We start from the raw sequence: 20,823 nt of genomic DNA, 5'->3' as shown, positions 1-20,823 counted from the left end.
TATTTTTGTCATTGGTTCTGTTTATATGATGAATCACATTTATTGATATGCCTATGTTGAACCAACCTTGCATCCCAGGGATGAAGTCTACTTGATCATGGTGGCTAAGCTTTTTGATGTGCTGCTGGATTCAGTTTGCCAGTATTTTATTGAGGATTTTCGCATCAATGTTCATCAGGAATATTGGTTTGCAAATATTTTGTTGAGGATTTTTGCATCAATGTTCATCAAGGACGTTTGGCCAGACTATTTTTTATGTGAGTCCCACTTCTCCTCATGGGGGCGACCCCACAACCTGGGACTGCAGCCACCACCACCCCACCCCCATCAGGGTTTTCAGGCTGGTAGCAACTCTACATTTCCCTGGGACGGAGCTCACAGAGGGAGAGGCTGGCTGCCATTTTTTCCGTCTTGAAGCTCCCGTTGCTATAACTTTCAGGTTCTGAAGAGCAAGTAGTGATGAGGGTGTAGCATGGATCACCTGCATAGCACAGCTGACCCACTAGTTCTTTTAGTTGTGATATGAGGTTAAGTTGAGATCTTTCTAACTTTTTGATGTGGATGTTTAGTGCTATAAGTTTCCCTCTTAACACTGCCTTAGCTGTGTCCCAGAAATTCTGGTATGTTGTATCTTTGTTCTCATTAGTTTCAAAGAACTTCCTGATTTCTGCCAAAATTTCATTATTTGCCCAAAAGTCATGCAGGAGCAGGTTGTTTAATTTCTATGTAATTGTATGGCTTTGAGTGATTTTCTTCTTATTGAATTCTATTTTAATCACATAGTAGTCTGAGAGTGTGGAGTGTATGATTTCATTTTTTTAAATTTACTGAGGATAGTTTTATGTCTGATTGTGTGATCGGTTTTAGAGTAGTGCCACATGCAGTTGAGAAGAATGTATATGTTGTTGTTTTGTGGTAGATAGTTTTGTAGATGTCTATCAGATCCGTTTGAGTCCAGTGCTGAGTTCAGATCCTAAATGTCTTTGTTAATTTTCTGCCTTGATGATCTGTCTAATACGGTCAGTGGAGTGTTGAAGTTTCTCAATATTATTGTGTGGGAGTCTAAGTCTCTTTGAAGGTCTGTAAGCACTTGTTTTATGAATCTGGGTGCTCCTGTGTTGGGTGCATGTAGATTTTGTTTAGTTAGGTCTTCTTGTTGAATTAAACCCTTTTACCATTATGCAATTCCCTTCTTTGTCTTTTTTTTTTTTTTTTTTTTTACCTTTCTTGGTTTAAAGTCTGTTTTGTCTGAAATTAGTATTGCAACCCCTGCTTTTCTCTCTCTTTTTTTTTAATTATACTTTAAGTTCTGGGGTACATGGGCAGAATGTGCAGGTTTGTTACATAGGTATACATGTGCCATGGTGGTTTGCTGCACCCATCAGCCTGTCATCTACATTAGGTATTTCACCTAATGCTATCCCTCCCCCAGCCCCCTACTCCCTGACAGGCCCCAGTGTGTGATGTTCCCCTCCCTGTGTCCATGTGTTCTCATTGTTCAACTCCCACTTATGAGTGAGAACATGTGGTGTTTGGTTTTCTGTTCTTGTGTTAGTTTCCTGAGAATGACAGTTTCCAGCTTCATCCATGTCCCTGCAAAGGACATGAACTCATCCTTTTTTATGGCTGCATAGTATTCCATGGTGTATATGTGCCACATTTTCTTTATCCAGTCTATCACTGATGGGCATTTGGCAACCCCTGCTTTTTTCTATTTTCCATTTGCTTGACAGATTTTTCTCCTTCCCTTTATCTTGAGCCTATGGGTGTCATTGCATGTGAGATGGGTCTCTTAAAGATGGCATACCACTGAGTCTTGCTTCTTCATCTGGCTTGCCACTCTGTGCCTCTTAATTGGGGCATTTAGTCTGTTTACATTAGAGGTTAATATTGAGATGTGTGAATTTGAATCTGTCATCATGTTGTTAGCTGTTTGTCAACTTGTTTGTGTAGTTGCTCTATAGTGTCACTGGTCTGTGTACTTCAGTGTGGTTTTGTAGTGGCTGGTAATATTCTTTCCTTGTTATATTTAGTGCTTCTTTCTGGAGCTCTTGTAAAATGGATCTGTTGGTAACAAATTCCCTCAGCATTTCCTTGTCTAAGAAGCATCTTATTTCTCCTTCACTTATGAAGTTTAGTTTGGCTAGATATGAAATTCTTAGTTGGAATTTATTTTCTTTAAGAATGTTGGCCAGGTGCAGTGGCTCATACCTGTAATCCCAGCACTTTGGGGGCCAAGGTGGTCAGATCATGAAGTCAGGAGATCGAGACCATCCTGGCCAACATGGTGAAACCCCATCTCTACTAAAAATACAAAAATTAGCCAGGTGTGGTGGTGCACGCCTGTAGTCCCAGCTACTTGGGAGGCTGAGGCAGTAGAACTGTTTGAACCTGGGAGGTGGAGGTTGCAGTGAGCTGAGATCGTGCCACTGCACTCCATCCTGGTGACAGAGTGAGACTCTGTCAAGAAAAAAAAAAAAGAAAAGAAAAGAATGTTGAACAAAGGCCCCCAATCTCTTATGGCTTGTAGGGTGTCTGCTAAGAGGCCCATCATTAGTCTGATGGGCTTCCCTTTGTAGGTGACTTGTCCTTTCTCTCTAGCTGCCTTTAACATTTTTTTTTTCATTCATTTCAACCTTGGTAAATCTGATGATTATGTGTCTTGGGGATGACCTTCTTGTGAAGTATATTTTGGGGTTCTCTACATTCCCTGAATATGAATTTGGCCTCTCTAGCTAGGAGGGGAAGTTCTCATGGATGATATCCTAAAATATGTTTTCCAAGTTGCTTTCATTATGCTCATCTCTTTCAGGAACATCAAGGAGTTGTAGATTCAGTCTTTTTACATACATAATCCCATATTTCTCAGAGGTTTTGTTTATTCCTTTTCATTCTTCTTTCTTTATTCTTGTCTGACTGTTGTATTGCAGAAAGTCAATTTTGTAGCTCTGAGATTCTTTCCTCAACTTGGTCTGTTCTGCTGTTAATACTTGTGATTGCATCATGAAATTCTTGTAGACTGTTGTTCAGCTCTGTCAGGTTGGTTATGTTCTTTTCTATACTGGTTCTTTTGTCTGTCAGCTCCTGCATCATTTTATCGTGATTCTTAGCTTCCTTAGATAGGGTTTCAACATTCTTCTGAACCTCAATGACCTTCATTCCTATCCATAGTCTGAATTCTATTTCTGTCATTTCAGCCATCTCAGCCCAGTTAAGAACCCTTGCTGGTGAACTGGTGTGAGTGTTTGGAGGAAAGAAGATGCTCTGGGCTTTTTGAGTTGTCAGAGTTCTTGTGCTGGTTCTTTCTCACCTTTGTGGGCTGATGTTCCTTCAGTCTTAGAAATTGCTGTTGTTTTGATTTTTTCCTTTTATCCTATTCGATGACCTTGGGGGTTTGATTGTGGTATAAGGTGGGTTCAGTCAACTGACTTTGTTACCAGAAGATTCGGGGGCAGTGGAGGCAGGGAGGGGCAAGGCTCAGCTCAGGACTCCTGGATTACATGCTGTAACTCTGGGGGACTGATCTGGCTCCAACTTTGTTCTCTGGCTCCTCGAGGTTAGGAACATGCTGCACTGAAGGGACCAAGGTGCTCCCAGACCACTAGTCACAACACTCCCATGGGTCATGTCAGCCAAAGCACTTTGCAGGACAGTAGCATTGGGATCCATCCTCATTCACAGGTACCAGCAGCATGGCAGTGGCAGGGTGGTGGGGTACACACTCATCAGCTGTGGCAGGGTGCTAGCAGGTGCCGGGTTGCCGGCCTTTGTGCAGGCATTCATAGCAGTGGTCACAGCAGTATGGCTCAGGGGATTGGGGGATCCCCACCAGCAACTGTGCATGCATTTGCACTGATGGTGGTGTTAGCATGGCGGTGGGTCACTGGTGGGTGCAGGACTGTATGAACCTTTTGTGTGCATTCACGCTGGTGGCAGTGTCTGCACATGACTAGGGGTGAGTTTGTGTGTTTTGTGCCTAGTTTTGCACTTTCGGGGGCAGGGTGCTGGCAGGGTTGGTGAGCTTAGTGCCTGCCAATGCTCTGACGTCAGTGGCAGTGTGGTAGGGGTAGGGGGGATGGAGTACACTCACACTGCCAGCAGTGGCAAGGCAGGGTGCACACATACACATGTGCTGGAAAATTTTATTATTAAAAGCTTTAATTTCCTGCCACTATTCTTTGCCATAAAGTCACCATATTTTTTTTTCTGGTTTTATGACATTTCAATCTACCCCACCTTCCTTGTTGAACTCAAGACACAGTGATAAAAGGGCTTACTTCCTTTTAGAAGGGGAACTTATTTCCTTTTTGAGGTCTGAGCTAAAACTTGATCTGCCCAACTGAACAGAAATATGAATGGCATAACACTGCCTTAAGGATATTTTAAGCTTCCTTTCTTCCCAAACTTAAGAGTTGTGTGCAGTATAAACACATAGTGATATAAAATAATAAGTAATGTTAAGCTAAAGTAAAATTTGCATAAAGTTGGAAAATTTCCATATTCTACATAGAGTTAAAACAGTTTTTAATTGAGCATCACCAATCTCAGGGCTTTAATATAATCATTTTAAAAAAGTAAATTTTGGCCGGGCACAGTGGCTGCTGCCTGTAATTGCAGCATTTTGGGAGGATTGCTTGAACCCAGGAGTTTGGGACCAGCCTGGGCTACATAGCAAGACCCTATCTCTACAAAAATATATTAAAAAATTAGCCAAACATGGTGTTGTGCACCTATAGTCCCAGCTACTGGGGAGTCTGAGGCAGTACAATCACTTGAGCCCAGAAATTCGAGGCTGCAGTGAGCTATGATTGCACTACTTCATTCCAGCCTGGACAACAGAGCAAGACCCTGTCTCAAAAAAAAATTACATTTATTTAAGGTGTACAACATAACGTTATGAGACACATATAGATAGTAAAATGACTGGCCAGGTGCAGTGGTTCACACCTGTAATCCCAGCACTTTGGGAGGCCAAGTCGGACGGATCACGAGGTCAGGAGATCGAGACCATCCTGGCTAACACAATGAAACCCTGTCTCTACTAAAAAAAAAAAAAAATACAAAAAATTAGCCAGACGTGGTGGCGGGCACCTGTAGTCCCAGCTACTCGGGAGGCTGAGGCAGGAGAATGGCATGAACCCGGGAGGCAGAGCTTGCATTGAGCCGAGATTGCGCCACTGCACTCCAGCCTGGGTGACAGAGCGAGACTCCATCTCAAAAAAAAAAAAAGAGTTTAACACTGCAATGAAAACTCCAAGAATTAAATATTCTTTCAGGAAGTTCGATTAGTATGAACTTTTTTTTTACATACAGAGCTTTTTAAAAGTCATATATGACAAAATAAACTTATTATATCTTACAAATTATAGCTCTATATTTAAATTGAGAATCACCTCTAGTCTGAAATGTAAATAAAATAGTTGTCACATATATATGCAGAAAATTTGGAGCTACTGATATTTAATTGATTTAGGCAACAGTTAAGTGGAATATCAAATAAAAAAGATGTGAGTGAAAGGAACTTTGTTAACTCATGCTATAATTAAAGTTCTGAAGGGAGACATTGGCCTACTGATTTCACCAAATAACTAATGGCACATAGAGAGACTAAGCCATTGAATGAATGGACACAGTTCTAAACTGGATAAGACCAAGCAATAGTGTCCTGACTTATGACCATTTTTTCTCACTCTCTCCACGTTCCAGTGAAAGGCAGTTTTGCCTTATCCTTCCCTGTGGAGTCAGACATTGCCCCCATTGCACGAATGTTCATCTTTGCCATTTTACCAGATGGAGAAGTTGTTGGAGACTCTGAAAAATTTGAGATTGAAAACTGTCTAGCCAACAAGGTGAGTGATTTAACATAATTTTTTTTTTTTTTTTTTTTTTTTGAGACGGAGTCTCGCTCTGTCTCCCAGGCTGGAGTGCAGTGGCGCGATCTCGGCTCACTGCAAGCTCCGCCTCCCGGGTTCACGCCATTCTCCTGCCTCAGCCTCTCCGAGTAGCTGGGACTACAGGCGCCCGCCACCACGCCCGGCTAATTTTTTTGTATTTTTAGTAGAGACGGGGTTTCACCGTGGTCTCAATCTCCTGACCTCGTGATCCACCCGCCTCGGCCTCCCAAAGTGCTGGGATTACAAGCGTGAGCCACCGCGCCCGGCCTTAACATAAAATTAAAAGAACACAAATAAATGATACTGTAGGTGCCATCTATTTTACCCCAGAGAAAACTGAGTCCAGAAAAGTAAAATGAGTTGCCCAACAGTTCCCAACAAGTTTATGGCGGACCCAAATTTCTAGGGATCTAGTACAGCACTTTTTCAATTACACAAAGCTGCTACCAAATAAAATACAATCAGTTTTGTGTTCGTGATGCTATTCTCTGCTGATTCAATTGTGTGAGTATGTAAAATGCTAAGACTCAAAAGTTCCCAAAACCTGAAGAATAAGTGCAAACACCTAGAATTACCTTATCATGTGTCAGAGATAAAGATGGCCATCTAAAAATCAAACAAGGTATCTATCCTTATTCTGCCTCAGTTGTCTCCTTAGGACAAGACTAAGCTACTGTAGAGAAGCTATATTTTGTTAAGATTCCCCACCTATGTGATAGTCATGTTTAAAAGAGTGAGTAAATTAATGTGTTGCCAAAGTATTAGATAATTTGGATCCTGTCTAAATAGAATCACTTGGTCACTGGAGTAGGTAAGCTTGTTATAAAATTAATACTTGCAAACATAAGGGAAGTCATGTACCTTTTAACAGATCTAACTGTTTATGTCTCTAGAGTTGTTGGGATCTGTGAAAGTGGTAATAAGTGATTTACAAATTATTTTCTATTTTTAAAGTGAAGGAAATTTGTAAAAATAGGTTTCTGACTGACATTACCAACATAGTCATATGAACTGAATATAAGGGTGACTTAGGAAATGCAGGTGACCGCAAGATCACAGAAGTAGGGAAAATACTGGTTGACGTTTCCTTCATTTCCCACAGGTGGATTTGAGCTTCAGCCCAGCACGAAGTCCCCCAGCCTCACATGCCCACCTGCGAGTAGCGGCTGCTCCGCAGTCCCTCTGTGCCCTTCGTGCTGTGGACCAAAGTATGCTGCTCATGAAGCCTGAGGCTGAGCTCTCCGCGTCCTCGGTGAGTTTCCAGCGGCCTCGGGGACCAGGAAGGGCCATTCCAGAGGCTCAGATCAAGAAGCCTCTATTGAGAGTAAAATGTAACAGTAAAAATACTTACCACTTGCCAAGTACTTGATAGTTTCTCAAGCTGTCTCATACAGGTTTTCTCACTTAATCTGCCCAACATTCTGGAGAATAATAGTCCCATTTTAAGATTAGAAAAGTGGATTCAGAATAGTTGAGAGATTTGTTCAAGATAAGTGGCATAAGCTGAGATGTGATTCTGCAATTCTGAATCTGCCTGCAAGTTTGATTCCTTCTATGGCACAGCTTCTATTTCTGTAAAGAATCAAATCTTAACCTCACTTATTAATGTCTTACAGTGATCTTAATGAAAGCCATATTTTGTTAAGATTCCCCACCTATGTGATAGTCATGTTTAAAAGAGTGAGTAAATTAATGTGTTGCCAAAGTGTTAATTTGGATCCTGTCTAAATAGAATCACTTTTCGTCACTGGAGTAGGTAAGCTTGCTACAAAATTAATACCTGCAAACATAAGGGAAGTCATGTACCTTTTAACAGATCTAACTATTTATGTCTGTAGAGTTGTTGGGATCTGTGAAAGTGGTAATAAGTGATTTACAAATTATTTTCTACTTTTAAAAAATGACCTACTACACCTTTGTTAGCAATGTTGATTCACAGACTAAAATTTTAATTATCTGCTTTTTACTATAGTTATATTAATTCATGGGGGTGACATTTGGCATGTTGTGATGATTTATTTATTTTATTATTATTATTTCAAGCTTACTACATGCTGGATCTGTTGTAAAAGCTGGGGAAACAGAAGGAAACATATCACAGTCCTTGTCCTTAGAGAGAGGCAATAAAAAAAGGATATAGGTGGATCAGCAAAATAAAAGGTGAACATTGGTTAATAATTGCCATTTGGAGAGAATAATATCTAATATGGGGTTTTTGAAGAACAATTATCAGAAGGAAGGGAAAAGTTCAGAAACTACTTGTCTAACCTATTTAAAACTAGATTACTCATGTTTGGAATTTTTTAACGTAATGCAAGAAAAAATAATGTTATGATTTGATCATTGACAAAAAGTTATGAGAAATTTTATAGCTTTAACTGCCTCATGAATCACCATTTAAAAGGGTCAATCAACTTATCTGTTTGGGAGGTATTATTGCCTTTCAATGTTGGTTGGTAAATTAGTAATATGAAAGTTTCTTTTGTTTGTTCCAGTTCCTACTTCATGTCTATTAAAATTTTAAACTGTGAGATAACTATATCTGAGACCCCTGTCCTATTTTTAATTATCAAAATTAACATTCTTCAGGTTGGAGCATATCCACTAGTGCCCCCTGATCTCCACGGGTGTGTCCCAAGACCTTCAGTGGGTTTCTGAAACTGTGGATGGCACTGAACCCAATGACCATCAGCTGGAACACATTTCTGTTCCTGTCTTCCACCCACAAATTTAATGCCTTTTCCATCTTAACAAAGCACTTATTGCGTGCTGTAGCCATAATTTTTGTAGTTTGAGATGTGACAGCAAAACAAGCATGATTTTCTTTTTCCTCCTTCATAATTTGATAGATAGAAGATTTGTTCTTACCGTGGATCTTAGCAACCTCAGCATATATTATTTTTTCTTTCCTCATCAAGTGGAGAACTTTCACCTTTTCGCCTGAAGGAAGCACTTGACGGCTTCTCTTTCACCTCCCAATTGCCATCATCAGTACTCTGGTGCATTGGGGCCATGATAAAGTAAAATAAGGGTGACTTGAACACAAGTACTGTGATACTGTGACAATCTTGTAACTGAGGATTCCAGGTGACTAAGGGGCAGGGAGTGGCTACAGTGTGGATCCACCAGAAAAACAGAAGATTCATATCCCGAGCAAAATGAAGCAGGAAAGTGTGAGATTTCATCATGCTGCTCAAAATGGCAGCAATTTACAAAGTATGAATTGTTTATTTCTGAATTTTCCATTTAATATTTTTGTATCACAGTTGACCACAGATAATGGAAATCTTGGAAACCAAAACTGCGGATCGGAGGATTGCTATAATCAAAATTTTTCTTGATCTTGATTTGTATTTTATTAATAGGTCAAAATATCTCCTCATAGCATAATAATTATTATGCAAGAGACAATAACTATATTTCTATATTTTAGTTAGAAGAAACAACAACAAGAAGTTAACCTGAAACAAGAAAACTTTCTCTGAGTGCTTTCTTTGGAAATATGCCTGATATTTTTACACTCCGTATTTATGGCAGTCTAGTCTAAGCTATTAATTTCAGCATGTAGTACAGGAATTTAGTCTACCTCTCAACAGTTTATGTCTGTCTTATTCTGTTTAGTCACATAAATTTAACAGTCACTTCAGTAAGGTTTGGTAAACTTTGAGCGTTGTGGAAGTGAGAAGGAATTATGAACATAACTGAAGGTTTCAGATGATAAAGTTATAGAAACGTTTAAGCTTGGTCGCTTTGAATAATAATAAAAATCATTAGTTCACCCAATATAAATAATACATGTTCATTTATGTACCTATTTAATTATACTCAAAAACAAAGGTAAATAAAGAAGTAGGGTGTTTGCGTTAGCTATCTACTGCTGCATAACAATTTTCTTCAAAACCTAGTGGCTTAAAATAATAAACATTTATTATCACATGCAGTTTCTGTGAGTCAGGAATTCAGAGCAGCTTAGCTAGGTGGGTCTAGTTTGTGACCTGTCGTGGTTGTGATTAACATGGCAACCAAAGCTGCAGCCACCTGACAGCTTGACAGAGGTTGGAAGATCTGCTTCCAAGACAGGTTTCTTGGGAGCTATTGGCAGGAGGCCTCAGTTCCTCACCACGCAGAGGTCCTAGGGCTGCTGATGTCCCCATAATGTGACAACTGATTTTCTCCAGAGCATGTGATCCGAGAGAGCTAATGCTTTCCAGAAGTGCTAAAGTTGCAATATCTTTTATGACCTAGAGCTGAAAGACATGTTCCCTCATTTCCACAATATCCCATTGGCTATAGAGGTCAACCCTATTCATTGTGTGACAAACAATGTTAGGGCATGAATACCAGGAGGCAGAGATTGTTGTGGGCAATTTTGGAAGCTGTCTCCACAGCCTGACCTCTGATCCCCAGAAATTCATGAGCTCTCACATGTAAAATATACTCGATCCTCTTTCTGAGATTCTCATTGTAAAATAGGAACAGCTCAAAGGCTAAATATCGTTTAAATCAGGTCCAAGTACAGATAATGCCTCTCAGGTGTGATTCCTCAGGTACAATACCTCTAGATACAAAGACATTGAACTAAAGCGTACTCAAGTTATTTGGCCCCACACACTCAACATACAATGGTGGAACTGGCATAGAATAATCACTATTGACACTCCTGTTCAAAAAAGGGGAAACAAGAGGCACTCAGGGGTTACTCGTCCATAATTACTCTGAGATCAAGCCTGACAAATGGAAGTTCTCTGATTAAGACTCAATCTTACATCTGTCCAGGGATAAATGTTCAGGCCTCTGGCCCTGCCGTGTGGGTTCTTGAATCTGTTGTGTCATCCATTTTCCATAAAAATACACTGCATAGACATTGGTCTATCCAATCTAATGGCATAAGTTCATTTATGTGCCTATGTGGTTCTTTTATTTTTATTTTGAATATGGACTGCGTTTTATTTATTTATTCAACTTTTATTTTAACTTCGGGGTACAAGTGCAGGTTGTGAAGGGTTGTTACATAGGTAAACATGTGCCATGGTGATTTGCTGCACAGATCAACCCAATACCTACATATTAAGTCCAGCATCCATTAGCTATTCTTCTTGATGCTCTCCCTCCCCACACCCTACCCTCTAATAGGCTGGAGTGAGTGTTGTTCTCCCCCATGTGTTCTCATCATTCAGCTCCCACTGATAAGTGAGAACATGTAGTGTTTAGTTTTCTGTTATGTGTTAGCTTGCTGAGGATAATGGCTTTCAGCTCTATCCATGTCCCTGCAAAGGATATGAACTCATTCTTTTTATGGCTGCATAGTATTCCATTGTGTATATGTACCACATTTTCTTTGTCCAGTCTATCATTGATGGGCATTTAGATTGATTCCATGTCTTTGCTATCATGAATAGTGCTGCAGTGAATATATGCATGCATGTATCTTTATAACAGAATAATTTATATTCCTATGGGTATACACCCAGTAATGGAATTGCTGAGTCAAATGTTATTTTTGCCTCTGGGTCTTTGAGGAATCACCACACTTTCTTCCACAGTGGTTGAACTAATTTACACTCCCACCAACAGTAAAAAAGCATTCCTTTTTCTCTGCAACCTCACCAGCATCTGTTGATTTTTGACTTTTTAATAGCAGCCATTCTGACTGGTGTGAGATAGTATCTCATTGTGGTTTTGATTTGAATTTCTCTAATGATTAGCAATGTTGAGCTTTTTTTCATATGTTTGTTGGCTGCATGTATGTTTTCTTTTGAGAATTGTCTGTTCATGTCCTTTGCCCACTTTTTAATGGGTTTTTATTTCTTGTAAATTTGTTTAAGTTCCTTGTAGACTCTGGATATTAGGCCTTTCTCAGGTGGGTAGATTGGGAAATTTTTCTCCCATTCTTTAAGTTGTCTGTTCACTCTAATGATAGTTCCTTTTGCTGTACAGAAGATCTTTAATTTAATTATATCTCATTTGCCAATTTTTGCTTTTGTTGCAGTTGCTTTTGGCATTTTCATCGTGAAATCTTTGCCTGTGCCTATCTCCTGAATGGTATTGCCTAGATTTTCTTCAAGGGTCTATTGGGTTTCACATTTAAGTATTTAATTCATCTCGAGTTAATTTTTGTATGTGGTGTAAGGAAGGGGTCCAGTTTCAATTTTCTGCATAAGGCTAGCCAGCATTCCCAGCACCATTTATTAAATAGGGAGGTCTTTCCTCATTGCTTGTTTTTGTCAAGTTTGTCAAAGATCAGATGGTTGTAGGTTTGCAGTTTTATTTCTGAGTTCTCTATTCTGTACCATTGGTCTATGTGTCTGTTCTTGTACCAGTACCATGTTGTTTTGGTTACTGTAACCTTGTAGTAAAGTTTGAAGTCGGGTAACATGATGCCTTCAGCTTTGTTCTTCTTGCTTAGAATTGTCTTGGCAATTCAGGCTCTTTTTGGTTCCATATGAATTTTAAAATAGATTTTTCTAATTCTGTGAAGAATGTCAATGGTAGTTTAATGGGAATAGCATTGAATCTATAAAATACTTTGGGCAGTATGGCCATTGTCATTACATTGATTCTTCTTATGCATGAGGATGGAATGTTTCTCCATTTGTTTGTGTCCTCTATGATATCCTTGAGCAGTGGTTTGTAGTTCTCCTTGAAGAGGTCCTTCACTTCCCTTGTTAGCTGTATTCCTAGGTATTTTATTTTTTCTGTAGCAATTGTGAATGGGAGTTCATTCATGATTTGGATCTCTGCTTGCCTGTTGTTGGTGTATAGAAATGCTTGTGATTTTTGCACATTGATTTTGTATCCTGAGGTTTTGCTGAAGTTGCTTATCAGCTTAAGAATTTTTTGGGCTGAGATAATGGGGTTTTCTAGATATAAAATCATGTCATCTGCAAATAAAGATAATTTGACTTTCTCTCTTCCTATTCGAATACACTTTATTTATTTCTCTTGCCTGATTGCCCTGGCCAGAAATTCCAATACTATGTTGAATGGGAGTGGTGAGAGAGGGCATCCCTGTCTTGTGCCAGTTTTCAAGGGGAATGCTCCCAGCTTTTTCCCATTCAGTATGATATTGGCTGTGTGTTTGTCATATATGGCTCTTATGAGGTATGTTCCTTCAATACCTAGTTTATTGAGAGTTTTTAACATAAAAGGATGTTGAATTTTATCAAAGGCCTTTTCTGCATCTATTGAGATAATCATGTGGTTTTTGTCTTTAGTTCTGTTTATGTAATGAATCGCATTTGTTGATTTGTGTATGTTGAGCCAAGCTTGCATCCCAGGGATGAAGCCTACTTGGTTGTGGTGGATAAGCTTTTTGATGTGCTGCTGGATTTGGTTTGCAAGTATTTTGTTGAGGATTTTTGCATCGATGTTCATCAGGGATATTGGCCTAAACCTTTCTTTTTTTGTTGTGACTCTGCCAGGTTTTGGTATCAAGATGATGGTGGCCTCATAGAATGAGTTAGGGAGGAGTCCCTCCTTTTCAATTTTTGGAATAGTTTTAGTAGAAATGGTACCAGCTCTTCTTTGTACCTATTGTAGAATTCAGCTGTGAATCCATCAGGTCCTGGGCTTTTTTTGTTGGTAGATTATTTATTACTGCCTCAATTTCAGAACTCGTTATTGGTCTATTCAAATATTCAGTTTCTTCCTGGCTCAGTCTTGGGAGGGTGTATGTGTCTAGTAATTTATCCATTTCTTCTAGATTTTCTAGCTTATGTAGACAGAGGTGTTTATAGTATTTGCTGATGGTTGTTTGCGTTTCTGTGAGGTCAGTGGTGATATTCCCCTATCATTTCTGATTGTGTCTACTTGATTCTTTTCTTTTTTTCGTCTTTATTAGTCTAGCTAGCAGTCTATCTATTTTATTAACTTTTTTTCAAAAAACCAGCTCCTGGATTCATTGTCTTTTTAAGAGGGTTTTTCATGTCTCTATCTCCTTCAGCTCAGTTCTGATCTTTGCTATTTCTTGTCTTCTGCTAGCTTTGGGGTTTGTATGCTCTTGGTTCTACAGTCCTTTTAGTTGAGATGTTAGGTTGTTGATTTAATATCCTTCTAGCTTTTGGATGCAGGCACTCAGTGCTATAAATTTCCCACTTAACACTGTTTTAGCTGCATCCCAGAGATTGCAATACACTGTCTCTTTGTTCTCATTAGTTTCAAATAACTTCTTGATTTCTGCCTTAATTTCATTGTTTACCCAAGAGTCACTCAGGAGCAGTTTATTCAATTTCCATATAGTTGTGTGGTTTTGAGTGAATTTCTTAATCTTGAGTTCTAAGTTGATTACACTGTCGTCTGAAAGACTGTTATGATTTCAGTTCTTGTGCATTTGCTGAGGAGTGTTTTACTTCCAATTATGTGATCAATTTTAGAGTAAATGCCATGTGGCAATGAGAAAAATGTATATTCTGTTGAATTTCGGTGGAGAGTTCTGTAGATATCTATCAGGTCCACTTGATCCAGAGTTGAGTTCAGGTCCTAAATATCTTTGTTAATTTTCTGTCTTAATCATCTGTCTAATATTGTCAGTGGTGTGTTAAAGTCTATCGCTATTATTGTGTGGGAGTCTAAGTCTCTTTGTAGGTATATAAGAACTTGCTTTATGAATCTGGGTGCTTCTGTATTGGGTGCATATATATTTAGGATAGTTAGCTCTTCTGGTTGAATTGAACCCTTTACTATTATATACTACCCTTCTTTGTTTGTTTGATCTTTGTTGGCTTAAAGTCTGTTTTGTCAGAAACTAGGATTGCTTTTTTCTGTTTTCCATTTGCTTGGTAAATTTTCCCCCATCCCTTTATTTTGAGCCTGTGTCTGTCCTTGCATGTGAGATGAGTCTCTTGAAGACAGCATACTGATGATGGGTCTTGGCTCTTTATTCAGCTTGCCATTCTGTGTCTTTTAACTGGGGCATTTAGCCCATTTACATTTAAGGTTAGTATTTTTATGTGTGAATTAGGTCCTGTCATCATGATGCTTTTTTGCAGACTTGTTTATGTGGTTGCTTCGTAGTGTTCTGGCCTGTGTACTTCAGTGTGTTTTTGTAGTGGCTGGTAATGGTCTTTATTTTCCAAATGTAGTGGTTTCTTCAGGAGCTCTTGCAAGGCAGGCCTTGTGTTGATAAATTTCCTAACCATTCACTTGTTTGAAAAGAATCTTACTTCTCCTTTGCTTATGAAGCTTAGTTTGGCCAGGTATAAAATTCTGGGTTAGAAATTATTTTCTTTTAGAATGTTGAATATTGGCCCCCAATTTCTTCTGGCTTGCATGGTTTTGGTGGAGAGGTCCGCTATTAATATTATATGTTTCCTTTTGTAGATGACCTGGCCTTTCTCTCTAGCTGCCCTTTACATGGTTTCTTTCATTTTGACATTGGAGAATCTGACGATTTTTTGTCTTTGGGTTGATCTTCTTGTGGAGTATCTTACTGGCCTTCTCTGCATTTCCTGAATTTGAATGTTGGCCTGTCTTGCTAGGTTGGGGAAGTTCTCCTGGATGATATCCTGAAGTATGTTTTCCAACTTGGTTCCATTCTCCCTGCCTCTTTCAAGGATCCCAATCAGTCATAGGTTTGGTCGTTTTACATAATCCCATATTTCTCAAAGGTTTTTTTCATTTCTTTTCATTCTTTCTTCTCTATTCTAGTCTGCCTGTCTTATTTCAGACAGATAATCTTCAGGCTCTGAGATTCTTTCCTCCTCTTGGTCTATCCTGCTATTGATACTTGTGAGTGCATTGTGAAGTTCTTGTGATGTGGTTTTCAGCTCCATCAGGTCAGTTATGTTCCTCTCTAAAATGGCTATTCTGGCTACCAGCTCCTGTATTGTTTTATCATGATTCTCAGCTTCTTTTCATTGGGTTACAGCTCAGCGACGTTTATTATTATCCACTTTCTGAAGTCTACTTCTGTCAATTCTTAGCCTCAGCCTGGTTCTGTGCCCTTGCTGGTGAGGTGTCACAGTCATCTGGAAGAGAAGAGACACTCTGGCGTTTTGAGTTTTCATTGTTTTTGAATTAATTCTTTCTCACCTTTGTGAGCTTATCTACGTTTAATTCTTGAGGCTGCTGCCCTTTGAATTAGATTTTTGTTGGGTCTTTTTTGTTGATGCTATTGTTTTCTGTTTGTTTGTTTTTCTTTTAACAGTCAAGCCACTCTATCATAGGGCTGCTGAGGTTTGCTGGGGGTCCACTCCAGACCCCAGTTGCTTTGGTTTCTCCCGTACCTGGAGGTATCACCAGCAAAGGCCATGAAACAGCAAAGATGGCAGCCTGTGCCTTCCTCTAGAAGCTCCATCCTGTGGGGGTATACTAACCTGTTGCCAGCCCACATGCAACTGTTGGAGGTGGCTAGAGACCCTCATTGGGAGGTCTCACCCAGTCAGGAGGAATGGGATCAGGGACCTTCTCAAAGAAGCAGACTGACTGCTTTTTGGTAGAGCAGATGGGCTGCATTGGGTGGGATCCTTCCTCATCTGGATCACCTGTATTCTTCAAAGCCAGCATGTTGGAGTGGCAGAGTCGCAAACTGCAGAGATGGCAGACACCCCTGCCCCCCAGGAGCTCGGTCCCAGGGAGAGATGAAAGCTCTGTCTTTAGAACCCTGGCTGGAGTACCTGAAGTCGCCACAGAAAGGTCCCACTCAATGAGGAGGAATGGATCAGGGTCCCACTTAAAGAAGCAGTCTGATCACAATCTGGCAAGGCAGCTGTGCTGCATCATGGGGGACCCTTCCTCATCCAGACCATCTGTATTCCCCAAGCCTGCAGGCTGGAGTGGCTGAGTCCTCAGAACCACAGAGATGGCAGCCACCTCTCCCCCTAGGAACTCAGGTCCATCTCAGGTGGACTCCAACCCACTGCTGTTGTCTAGCTGAGATTCCAAGACAGTGAGTCTTAACCTGTGAGGTGCTGTGGAAGTGGGGTCCACAGGATGATGCTCTTTGGCTCTCTGAATTCAGCCCCCTTCCTAGGGATATATACAAACAGATTTCCTGCCTTTTCCGGGATCCCAGGGCCAGATTATGTAAAACTCCAGGGTTTCTGTGTGCCTGAGCAGCTGCTCTGCCAAGACTCCACATAGCTTTGTGTGTCAGACCCAAGGCCCTGGTGGCATGGGCTCAGAAGGGTATCTTCTGATCCATGGGTTGCAGAGATCCTTGGGAGAAGTGTGATTTCCCAGGCGAGGTCGCACAATCACTCACAGCTTCCCTTGGCTGGGGGTGGGGGTTCCTTCTGTTGCCCTCCCCCACCTTCACCCCTGCTGCTTTTCATTGTTCTCTGTGGCTCAAGTTGCTTGCCTAGTCAGTCTCAATGTGAGAACCTGGGTATTTCAGTTGAAGATGCTGAATTTAATAAGCTTTTTCATTCCACTCCGTTAAGTGCTGCAGACCGCAGCTGCTTCTAATGGGCCATCTATACGATTTTCTGTCTGAGAATAAGCCTGAGTAGACGTAGATGTTTAACAGGTGGCAATAATAATATGTAGCTAAATTCCTCAGGGAATTATGTATTAATTAAACACAGATGCAAGTTAGGTCTTCTTTCTATATTTGGTCTATTTTTACCTCTAGACTCTACAATGAAGTTTTAATTAATCCTTCATAACTTAAGATTTTGTTAATCTTTGGAAGCATTTTCCCAAGTAGGTTTTATTTCTTTATAACAAAACAACACTGTTAAATATAAGGACAATCTTCAACTATCTCTAAGGTACCAACTACGTGAACATACTCAAGAAAAGATTGGTGACAATTATTTTATTTCTCTCAGTTCATTCTATTTCAAAAGAAAAGTAAGTAACAGTTCTGCCTTTGATCTCCCTACTGCTACAGGTATATAATCTGCTAACTGTGAAGGATCTCACCAATTTTCCTGACAATGTGGACCAGCAGGAGGAAGAACAAGGACACTGTCTCCATCCTTTCTTCATTCGTAATGGAGCCTTCTATGTTCCCTTATCAAGTAATGATGAAGCAGATATTTATAGCTTCCTCAAGGTAAAATTCTCACTACTTATTAACATGCTGGCTTGTGATTTTTTGAATGTTAATAAAACTCTGTATCTATTCATAATCTTAGTAATTATGTAGACTTGCCTCTCCATTTTTCAGCAGAGAAAAATGAAGCCAATAAAAAGGTGAAAGTCTCTGTCAGGATCACATAAAAGCTCAGTTTGTGAGTCAGGGCTAGATCTAACCTCTGCCTATTCATCTGGATACTTTTTAGTTATATTTAGGTTTTTTTGCAAATTAAAAAATAATAAATAAAGAATAAAATCTTAGTTATCCATAAGTTTAGTAATTGTACTACTCTATATTTACTGTCAAGTGTTTTGCCATAGAATTAATATAAGGCTACTGGAATTACATAGGGCAGTCTCTAAGGATAATATGTTTTATATATTCTAATCAAGCTTACAAGTAGATTGAATAATTATTTTTTTCCAGGGGATGGGATTGAAGGTGTTCACTAACTCAAAAATCCGAAAACCAAAGTCGTGTTCAGTCATCCCCTCCACGTCTGCAGGAGTAATAGGTCAAGGACACGATAGAGGTAAAATAGCAATTTGCTTTTAATTTTGTTTCATGTCCAACAATATTACTATGCCCAAAATGCTAAAATGAGATAATGTAGCCCTATTTCCACTTTATACACACAAAGAAACCAAGATTCAAATTAATTGTTTCTTGCTGAGGTGACTTAGCTGGTGATAGCTAGAACTGATCAGAGATTTTTTTTTAGATACATCAGATACTTCAGGGCACAAAATCAGATAAAATACAAGATTCTGATGTACCGTAAGAGAGGGAAAATGCTGACAATAGAAAGAATAATTCTGATTATGGAAACAGGAAAGACATTCATAGGGATGCTGTATTTTAAAAAACATAAAGAAGGAAAAAGGGCTTCACTGGTGACAAGAAACAACGTGAACATCACAGAACTATCTCATAATCCATGGCCAAAACCACTATTCAAATAGAGCAGCCTTTTTCTGAACATCACAGAACTATCTCATAATCCATGGCCAAAACCACTATTCAAATAGAGCAGCCTTTTTCAACACCCTTGAACTTATTAAAAAACATCTGTCCCATCACCAGTTCTACTTATACTTGAACACTACCCAGCCATTTGTCATCCCTCTCTCATGAATCCAACTCCCTTTTTCTCCAAAATATTCCTGACATCCACCTGCTAACAAATATTTATATGCTCGGATTGGAAATCAGAAGTCCTATATGTGAAGTGGGTGTGTCATATCTCCTCTCTAAGCCTCAAATCCTTCATTAATAAATTGAAGGAATTTGACTAATGGTTCTTCAAGATCTTGCAAAATGCCTAGTAAGATAACTAAATATAATGCACCAACACAAATTAAGAACTTTGATTGTTTAAATAGCATTTTCTATGTTCCTTGGCATTTAAGATTAATATCCATCTTTAAGTGAGCTTTATTATTAAGAAAATGACACCTTTTAAAGGGCCATGGACTGTTTATCTCTAAGTATACCTTCAATGATAGCACAAATTTCAAACAATTTCTCAAAAATGGTAAATGTGATTTTGTCGTGTAACTAAGATGTTATATAAATAATGAGAATAGATAATAAGGGAAAGGAAAATAGCCATGAGATTTACATAGAACAAACTTCAAGTTTAAACCATGGAGGTTTGGGGGGAAGGAAATGTTCTTGAATTTATTAAAAATGGAATTGGGGGCATATAATAACACTCAGAAAAAAAAGAGCTTCTAAAATGTGTGATGAATACACAACAGGGATTGAAATTAGTAGCTATAAATGAATCAGGTATAGGAGGAAATAAAAGAGCTAAGAAAACTGAACTATCTTGTGAAATTTCTTGATAATAACTTCAACAACATGAAGCCATTTCCATGACTATTTGGGAAGCCATCATGCACCCTGAAAGTGTTTGATGCTATAGAACAGTACATATCAAGAAGATAAATTCAATAGCATTGGTAGTGCCTAAAAGAGAAGAAGAGTGAAAGATAATAATTAAACTAAACAAGGAACTAAAATTATGCTAGACAATGAAAGGCATGGCTAGTACCTGAAACTATAAAAATTAAGAAGTAACAAATTTAAACTCATGTGTTCAATAGTTACTGACATAGTTTCTGATTATATAACAAACATTATGAACAAAACTATTCAACTCTATGAAGGTTATGTTCTAATAGACACAGAGAGAATATGAACAAAATAAGCAAGTAAATTATATGGCTCACTATAAGGTCATAAATACTATATGGAAAAAATCAAGTAGGGAAGGGATGTTGAGACTGAAGGAAGTTGCAAATTTAAATGGGTGGGGGTCAGTAAAGATCTTAACAAGAGAGTGAAATTTGAGCAAAAACGTGAAGGAAGACAACAAGCCATATGATTCTCTGGAATAAGAGTGTTATAGTCATAGGAAACAATATCAATAATAGAGAATACTTATGCAGTGCTTTCTGTGCTCCAGGAGATAATAGGGAGATAGATGATTGATAGATTGATAGATCGATGGATAGGTATAGATAGATGAGTTTAGATAGATTTCCTTGATTCTTGCAGTAGCCTTATAAGGTAGGTATTTTTAACATCATTTTTCATATGGAAAAACTGAGGCCCAGAAAGGTTAAATAACTCAGCCACTAAGATCTCATGGCCAATAAGATGTTGCATGCAGTAGATTCAAGTCAGGGAGTTTGATTCCAAATCTCATGTTCATAACCTCCTCACTAGTCTATCTCTCAAAGGCTTTGATGTGAGAGTATGCCTGAAATACTCTAAGCAGCAAAAGGGAACCAGTGTGATTGGAACAGAATGAATAAAGTGTGAGCAGTTGGAGAGAGAGATCAGAGCAATACTTGAGGCCACATTGTGTGGGGCTTGTAGGTCATAGTAAGGACTTGACTTTTA

General features: G+C 39.1%; 1 protein-coding gene across 1 annotated transcript in view; it reads left to right on the top strand.

The window, feature by feature from the left end:
- LOC116472654 (pregnancy zone protein) overlaps nucleotides 1–20,823 on the top strand; it is a 60,290-nt gene that overhangs the window by 20,275 nt on the left and 19,192 nt on the right. The window contains exons 14-17 of the mRNA XM_032159576.1: nucleotides 5,707–5,849; nucleotides 6,997–7,146; nucleotides 17,725–17,889; nucleotides 18,340–18,445. Coding sequence (XP_032015467.1) covers nucleotides 5,707–5,849; nucleotides 6,997–7,146; nucleotides 17,725–17,889; nucleotides 18,340–18,445 — 564 coding nt within the window. The remainder of the gene's footprint in view (nucleotides 1–5,706; nucleotides 5,850–6,996; nucleotides 7,147–17,724; nucleotides 17,890–18,339; nucleotides 18,446–20,823) is intronic.

Source organism: Hylobates moloch, unplaced genomic scaffold, assembly GCF_009828535.3.
Source record: "Hylobates moloch isolate HMO894 unplaced genomic scaffold, HMol_V3 SCAFFOLD_8, whole genome shotgun sequence".
Taxonomy (NCBI): Eukaryota; Metazoa; Chordata; class Mammalia; order Primates; family Hylobatidae; genus Hylobates; species Hylobates moloch.
The sequence above is the reverse complement of the archived record's forward strand: the minus strand, read 5'-3'. Positions and strand labels throughout refer to the sequence as shown.